The sequence below is a fragment of the Atta colombica genome, unplaced genomic scaffold (assembly GCF_001594045.1).
Source record: "Atta colombica isolate Treedump-2 unplaced genomic scaffold, Acol1.0 scaffold38, whole genome shotgun sequence".
NCBI lineage: Eukaryota > Metazoa > Arthropoda > Insecta > Hymenoptera > Formicidae > Atta > Atta colombica.
The window spans coordinates 2,226,000-2,235,046 of NW_017259490.1; the positions used below are offsets into that span (position 1 = coordinate 2,226,000).

A 9,047-nucleotide genomic window follows, 5' to 3' on the forward strand; every position below is an offset into this window, starting at 1 on the left:
TATAGATTAATCTATTGATATGAAATCGATAAATTAATTTATATAAATTTTAAAAGTTATATTTCTAGTTTTCGTCATTTGCTTTCATTTTTTATTAATTTGGACGATAGAAGCTAATAACCAAAAAAAAAAAAAAATAAAGGCACTTGAGTACACACGCTAATCTTTAATCGCTAACACCGAACGCGACGCTGTAATGTTAATTATGTATCATGTCGAGTTAGCCAAAAATTCCGAATTAACTGAAATACGTTGGTAGCGAGCGACGTTTAGTCAGATGTAAAATCACCAAACGGCACGATTTTAATCCGCGCCTGTCTTAATCGCGGGTGTGGCGGTCGCGCGTAATCGGCCCTTTAATTCCTGTAAAATCGAGGATAACGAGGGGTTTCGTCCGTTCCTACGTCCATCTGTCTCACTTGCCTCGCCTCCTTCCACTCTTCCTTGCTCCCTTTCCACCCCGGCTCTCTTTCTCTCTCATTCGTGTCTCCCGGTGGAGCCTAACCCGGCGCCACGTTCGCGGGTGCAGAGGCGATCGTTACACCGAAGCGTCATCAATCACCGCCGCGTCGGTTTAACTCGGCTACACGCGAGAGAGCCGACTCGTGCACGCCGCGAACTACTTTCTTCCCCTTCTTTTTCTTTTTTTTTTCCTCTCTCTCTCTCTCTCTCTCTCTCTCTCTCTGTCTCTCTCTCTTCTTTTTACATTTCGTTACACGAAGGCGGAAAAAGAGAGCGGATGGCGCGAAAAAAAGCGACGAGAAATAACGAAAAGCTGTAATCGTCGTTTCCAAATTGTCGTCCATAGCTTCCCGTTCGCGTGTTTTAATAGCATCTCTCGTTCATGCTCTTCTAAAAAACTGTCATTTATCATTGTTATTACATATTATTTTTATTATATATAGAGTGTCTCAGGATTTAACAGACAAACTGTGAGAATATATTCTATAAGTGGAAATAAAAAAATGTTATATGAAGTTTAGCTAAAAATGCTTTATTACAAAGTTATAAACAAATATTAAAACGGAACATGATGAAATAATGAATTTTTCTTAACATAGAATATGAAAACGTACTTTTTGTGTACGGAAAGTTGAAAAGTTATCTCGTGTATATATTCACATTATATTTACTATCTTTAAATGATTCAGTATCATTTCGACCTATAAATATATGATATTCGTTCACCTCTGAAATAGCGACTAGAAAAGAATAGCTTAAATTTCTATCGTTGTAAAATAGTAACTACCATGAAAATGCCAATGTTCTATTCATTATTGAAAGGCTACAAAAATATTTTATCAATATTTGTTTATAACTTTCAATAAAGCATTTCTAGTCAAATTTCATGTAATAATGTATGATAATGTATTATAATATAGAAAAATGTAGGAAAGAAAATAAAGGTGTTTATTAGATTATCATGAGGATATATTTGTAACAAAGATTAACAGAAAAGTAAATTCGTAAATTAGTGGTCATACTGTATCACGTTTCTATATCACAATCTAACCTTTTAGAAAAAATTGTATAATAAGATTTATTTTGCCTTATTTTATCCTGTAATTTGTTTCTCTTATTTTTGAATTATAAAAAATCCAGAACAATATCGTTATTTTATCAGTGATATCATCAATACCTTATTCAACTGAGAAAAATATTACTTGTGATAATTACAGCAACAAGTTGATATCGTCTATATAAAGAATAATTTACATGATTCATTTGTTATTTCACACGTTACATTAATAATTAGAGCGTACTGATAAACGTTCCTAAGAAGACATAAAATATCACCTTCTTTTCGGATATAAACTAAACGAACGTCGAAAACAACCGGCAATTTCGACGTTGATCCGTAAGTCATTCGCTTTCTCAGCTGGTAGACACTCAGTCGTTGACAGTTACAGATGGGAATGCAGGTACATCTACGAAATCCAGGGAACGGCAACATGCGGAAAAGACTAGTGTAAGCCTTTCTCACGAGAAGAATGACGATGAAGAGGCTTACCACTTCGCAGTATGACAAAAGCCGAAATACAGACTAGAATCATCCAGCTCCTCCTCGATTACATGCGCTACATAACAACGACGATCATTCATCTTTCTCTTTCCTTCTTCGTTCCTGTCAGTTGGCAAGCTTTTCTTCGCTTGCGTTTTCTCTCATGTTCTCGTAATAAATATAAAAGTACTCCAGCGGGCCAATGGAGTTCGTATAGCCGATAGTAACACGGCTGCTGCCTCATTAAAAGAAGGAACAGAGAGGTAGTTATGTACGAGAGAGGCGTGGATAGAGCGCTGGTATATTATTTGGCGGGATTCCAGCCGGCCGCGAGGCTCGCCTCGATGCTTTTATCTTAGACACAGCCACCCTCTTTCCCTCTTTTTTTCTATTTCTCAGAACAAAAGGGCGTTGTACTAGTGAAGCTCAGCGGACAGATGAACCATGATGTATCGATGACATGCCATTCTCTTGATTTTTACGTTTTCTTCCGTGCACAATTTGACAATCCTGCCAATAGTTGCATCGCTGGTAGGCTATAACCTGAAAAACTCTAATCCTGTTTGACGTTAGGATGTATTAAAATATATTATGAGATACTCGGCGAAAAGAATATATATATCTTATTTTTCTGTGTTTTTTAATGCCGTAACTCTCTTCATATGTATGCGATGTAATGTTGCGTCGGTATTGTTAATTTCGAGAAGATCTCGAGATCTGGCGGTGTCTTGCATCACCAAGCTTTCGCCGAGATCAACGGGCGGTACGCGGTACAGCGGTACGTGATGAGGCTTCATCGAGCCCATGTTACGTTCGGATTTCCGGGTTGCAACCGACGATGTTAATGCACCGCGTGCAGCATCGGTAGGTATCGGCGTGCGTAGTAGGGCATGCATGTGCAGCGCGGTGCATAGATAACCGCGCGTAGCGTGCGGTATGACTCGCATCGGCGGGCGAGCGAACGCTCTTGGAGAGGCAAACAGATAGCAGCAGAGGGAGGGAGAGAGAGAAAGAGAGAGAGAGAGAGAGAGAGAGAGAGAGAGAGAGAGAGAGAGAGAGAGAGAGAGAGAATCGGAGATAGAGAGAAGGAGCACAGTCCTCGCCACGTGGGAACTGGAGCAATCCCTGCATACGGAGAATGCTTCACGGTGAAATTGCGACGAGGACGGAGTTCGAAGACGAAGACGACGATGAAGAGGAGGACCCCGAGGATGCGGTGTGGCAGCACGAGCAGCGGGCACCCTCTCCATAAATCACGGAGAACCGGTAGTTTCCTTGCGCACAGTAGGTGGAACAATGTCCTTTCCACATGGCTACTGTACGTACGTGTATGTGTGCGTGCGCGTGCGTGCGTGTGTGTGTGTGTGTGTGTGTGTGTGTGTGTGTGTGTGTGTGTGTGTGTGTGTGTGTGTGTGTTTCTACCGTGTCGACTTTACGAATCGCGTCGATCACCGTGAAATCCGTCATAGATCATACGATAAAACGACTAAGTAAACCAATTCATCTCATCACTAGCCGATACCTAAGACAACTTTACTGGGTTCTAGAAACGTGCACTAACAAATATAATAAATTATTTAAAAAAACTTTTATCTGAGCTGTAGGATAAAAACTCTCTAAAAGTAGTGTAAATAAAATTGTTATCTTGTAACTTACTCTTGTATCTTGTAATACTTAAAGATCTCTATATTTTCGCGCGATTATCCATATTTTTGGATAAAACGAAACAATCTGTTCACAAACTATTTATTATAATAGAAAATCGATTTTTTCATATTTTCTTTATTTTTTAATAATTTGAAAATAAATTAAATCGTCTTCTTATATATCTTATTTTCATTAATCTTCTTCTAACGATTTTTTTTAATTGATGTCAAGTATCATCTTACAATCCGAATTTAATTTCTTGAAAGAATGTTATACGTTATATTTTAATCTTTAAACGTAGTTTAATCTTTAAATGCCTATCTATAGGAATAATACATTAATATAGCATACTCAACTCTCAATTTTTAAAACTTTTATAAATTAAATAAACATATTGTGTTAAAAATTTGATTAAAAACATTTTGTTTTTAATCAAAACGCCAAATATTAAGAAACATAAATAAATGTATTTATGTCTTTTTATTACCTAATAAAAAAGTTATAAGCAATGAAAAAACATTGAAAAAAAGCTAGTGAATGCTGAAAAGATTAAGAGTTAATTTTCATAATTGTCATTAAATTTTAAGATTTATTGAGGCCGACAATAATCGTATTAAAAAGCCTTGCAATCTACATTCGTATAAATATCTCTCGATATCTTAGCATCGAGATATCGTTTGTATGTTTTTAGTATGACATGTGTAACAGTCACATTGAAACTCTCACTTACAATTACGCTGCAGGCCAGTACATACCTTCTTAGCCTGCCAACGCCCTTCCTGTTTTTTCCTGCTCACTTTGCCGTCCTGGAATTATTATTAATGATCGCGGAAACCGCCCTAAAGATCTCTTATGAATACAAGTACGGGTGCGATCTGCTATACGTTTGCGCGCGGTACGCATTTTTTGATCGACACTGATGAATGGCGACTGAACTGGAACGTTCTTGTCTCGTTGCAAAGAGAACCATAATTTCACGGACGTAGGATGATTTAATATGTTAGCGTATTAAGCGACACGTTACTGTGATCTATGAATACCTTACGGATCAAAAGTGCATATAGTGATTTTTGTAAATTTTCTCAATTTAACTGGGAAAGAACGAAAACGATAAGATTTATTAACACATATACGGTTTATTACTGATTGTAGAACTATCGGTGAGCATATTGTCAGATATAAAAAAAATTGCGGAAAGAAAACTTTTAAAAAAAATTTACTTGAAATTCGATATATCGTTCATATCGTTGATACGAGGTTGCGATGCGATTGAATATCAAAGTAGATGTTCTTATTACAGAGCGCATCGCTGTATAATATTTCAATCATTTTGAGCGCGAATAATCGCATCACCGATTGTCTCTTACGTGAGAATTTGGAAGCGTTTATTTTGAACGTTTATTTGATATTTAATTTTGAAAGTTTTTCTACACTTTACATTCAATCGTTTGTATCGTTTGAAAAGTCATATAATTTCAAAGTCGCACATCGCATTTGAAATAAGTGGTCTTATCAATTTATCAAAGTTCATTGTATTTGGAATGTTATTTCCAGCTACAATTGCAACGATATTTAATTTAAATTTAAAAAGTACTGAATTATTATATGTCGATGTTATATATTCTGCTGAAATTTATTATATTGATGCATTATACATTAACGCAATTTCATAAATAGGTAAAAAGATTCCAAGCTTTGAATTAATATCCGGTTTTCTTCAAAGCGGCGACTTCGATTTCCAATTCAATAATTTTTCTTGAGAGTTCTCGGATCTGTTCACTCAGTCCAGACACAGTTTGCAGCATCTCAGTAGAGCCGATCTTGCGATCAACGCATTTGGATAAAGCATTGTCGTCGACGTCGGCGTTTGGCTCATGGGCGAGACATTCTTCAATTAGCATGTCGCTGCTACCCCAATCTTGGACAAAACGGATATGATTACTACCCAAGTACCACGTCATCGAGCGGCGACATCGGTACGACCATGGATTGCTAGCGAGATAAATCTTTCTCAGTTTCGTTAGCTTTTTCAGTAATTCCGTAGGTAAACAAGCATTCATCTCGTTGTGCGCGATATCCCAGAACTCTAGATTCGGCAACAAATCGTATAATTGCACATCAACTTCGGCGATTCGATTGCGCCACACGATAAGCGCATTAAGGTTCGTCAAATCCTGAATCCACATTGAGTCTAATTTACGAATTCTGTTGTCTACCAATCCCAGCACGCGTAGTTTGAGACCTCGAAACGCGTTAGGCTCGATCTCCTCCACGCCGCATCCGGTGATATTAAGTTCCTCCAGAGAATCGGCATGCATCAAGAATGCGTCTGTCGGTATTTTCTTGATGTTCGAATTCTTAATATTGATGCCTATTACTCCTTTAGGTATCACTGAGAGTATCTGTAATTATGAGTGCATACAGAGATATGATTGATGAAACATACGATTTAAAGAATATAATAACTTTATGTTATATAATGCCATTTTAAATCTGATAATTAATTAGTATTAATTTTATGGTTGAAAAAATATTTCGTTGTGACACATTTTTTTCTTTAGTATTATGATTATTCAAATTATCTCTATAGTAAGCAATTTGAAAAGAAACTTTTTATTCTTGAAGGAAAGTTTCAGAAAGAGTTTAAAATTTTGAATCAGATATAAATTAGTACCTAAATAAATCGATAAAACAATACCTGTAGATTCGTGACATTTTCACACTGGTAATAATTTTGATGTCCATGTAAGTTTGATCGGCAGTTAGCCGAACATACGACCAAGATCGTCGCGAGAACGAACAATTCCAGAATTCGCTTCATCGCAACGAACTTCTCAGCGAGAGTCTGAATTCAATCGTTTTCAAGTTTTCTTCTTATAGTCGATTTCAAGGTCGTATAGAATATTATCGGACGTGATGAGGAAAAAATAATGGACGGGCAGGGAAGTACCGGCCGTTAAAACCAGAATCGACGCAAATGTATGTCGCGATATTTCTCGTGCATACGACGATATACACGATATACATGCTCGATAGATAATCGAGTGTTATCTACAATTGACTTCGGTTATTTATATGAAAAATGAAATGTTTTATACACTACGAGTAGTAATGATAGAGTGTGTATATACATGTAAAATATATCTAAGCGCTTTTGCAAATTTATTCTATGAGTTTATAATTTTATAAAATACGTAAACTTAAATAAAAATACAGCCATTAATTTTTGTAATTTATATAAATAATGAATTACATACGAAGTTACGAAACGATGTCGTTATTGACATCGTAAATAGTTGCATTTTACAATATAATAAATTTTCTTATACATTTAATTTAACTTTTTTATTAACTTTTTATACTTATCAAGTAATTTTAAATTATATTATATTAAATTAATATTAATAATTAATTTCTTTAAAATTATTAAGTTTCTCTATAGTATTTTGTACATTAATTGTACGTAACAAGCTATTTATATATTCTGCAAACAGGTATCTCTTTTACTAGCTGCTTTTAGAACAAGTGAATGAAGAAGCGTCTGATACCAATTATAAAAATCAGCAAAAACCCAGTTTACCTTGCGAGTTGCCAGAGATAGCAATTGCCTAAGGCACTGTATTTTTGTACTCAAACTTGATGTATAAGCAACAATAAGGGAATGAAAATTCCTCTCATTGGCTAATTAGAGACTCGCCTGTTTATTTGTCTGTTTGTCGATCATTCATCTCGTCGATCATTCGTCTTTGATGAAAATGGTCCGAGAGAGCAAAACCGGTTTTGCCGCGCGAGAAGCATGAAAGTGATCGCGACAATTGTAATTTGACGTGCCTCGTAAGTTTCTACTGTTCGGATCAAGCCTTAGGTGAATCATTAGTACGTGTCAAATTTACGTTTTAAAAAAATCGCTTCGTCCTAAATAACTACATATCCTGTCGGAGCTATTTCTCCAGAGAAATGATTGATCGCTTTAGGCAATGTATCCATGACATCAGATTCCGTCGTGAATTCTCCTCTCTTCTAAGCATTCTACATTTTCGAGAATCCATTTTGCAAACACTTTGTCCCGATAAGAGCTATCGGCAGTGAAAAAAAGTACTATGTAAAAACTTACATGATTTTTTATATAATATATCAATATTCGTGCGACATTTGTTTATTATGATAAGATTTTATGAATCTCGTTATAACATACTTTCTAACACAAATCCTTTTGTTTAATTACACAAAATAATTTACATAATTCAAAATATTCAAAATATTTTTTAAAAGATATTATTTTTCTTCAAAAGGTATATTATAAAATTTTACATTTTAAGAAATTGCGGTAAAAGAAAATAAATATTTCATAATTTAAGATACTTAGATTAAAGCTCTTCATATAAAAGTCTATGAAAAGATATCAGATTAACAAACGTCAACGTGATGAGTCTGTAAAATTAAGAGTTAAACGTTTTTCGCAAGGCTAATTCGCTGAATTATGACGTGCCGTCGATACATTTGGCAAGAATTAACACGGGAGCAATTACCTTTGTCACGCGCGATTCTCGCCCTCGCCGTCTCTTCCTCTGCAGCAGTTGTAATTACGGTGTTCGAACGTTTCGGCAGGTTGGTGCTTTCGTGTAATGTCTTCATGCGGGCGTACGGGCCGGCCCGCGGCGGGATTTGCGAGGATAATAACTCGCGAGCGCGCTGATCGAAATATTAAAGGAACCCCTTGTTCGCGCGATAATGCCTACGTGCTTTACGAACGTTAAGCTTCGGCCCGCGCGAATTGCACGGTGCCACCGCGTAATAATAAACCCGGGGTTGGTCGGTTGGCTTGGTTGGCCGTTTCGATCGCTCGCATAAGACCACCCGACACCGACGATGGTACGTATGTACGGTGTGTACGATGCGCATACACGTGCATTTGTCATTTCTCATGCGAGGCCGAATAGAGACACGCGCGCGCGCGTGTCACAGATACGTATCTCTAATGGCATATCTATACGAAACGCACGCGTACGTTCACCTCCGCGAGGTATGATCTTGCAATTAATAATCGGAAAGTAATAACGAAGACGCTGCGCTCGATGCGTCGAAGATGTTCGATTAACCGCAAACCGGCGTCGTAGTTCTGAATGTTTAGCAGAATTATACGCGTCGACATGAGGCGAACAAGACTCTCGACATGTTTCTCCTGCTCTTACGACGATCTGAATATTCTGAATACGATGAGATCGTACATAGTGATATGTTACAAGACTAATGTTGTGTATCTGCCCGCGGTGTACATGCCGAAATAAGTATTGTACATCGCGACGTCGAAGAAAGGTGTTAATGCGTGCATCCCGTTACTTCGTTACACAAGAGAGAGAGAGAGAGAGAGAGAGAGAGAGAGAGAGAGAGAGAGAGA

The 9,047-nt window shown here is 37.0% G+C and overlaps 1 protein-coding gene across 1 annotated transcript; it reads right to left on the reverse strand.

The window, feature by feature from the left end:
- Positions 1-5,262: 5,262 nt before the first annotated feature.
- Positions 5,263-6,485, reverse strand: LOC108690943 (slit homolog 3 protein-like). Its single transcript, XM_018198498.1, has 2 exons — positions 6,348-6,485; positions 5,263-6,051 (listed from the first exon to the last, which is right to left on the reverse strand). Exons 1-2 carry the CDS (start codon positions 6,468-6,470, stop codon positions 5,350-5,352), a joined length of 825 nt encoding a protein of 274 aa, XP_018053987.1. The 5' UTR covers positions 6,471-6,485; the 3' UTR covers positions 5,263-5,349.
- Between the last annotated feature and the right edge of the window lie 2,562 nt (positions 6,486-9,047).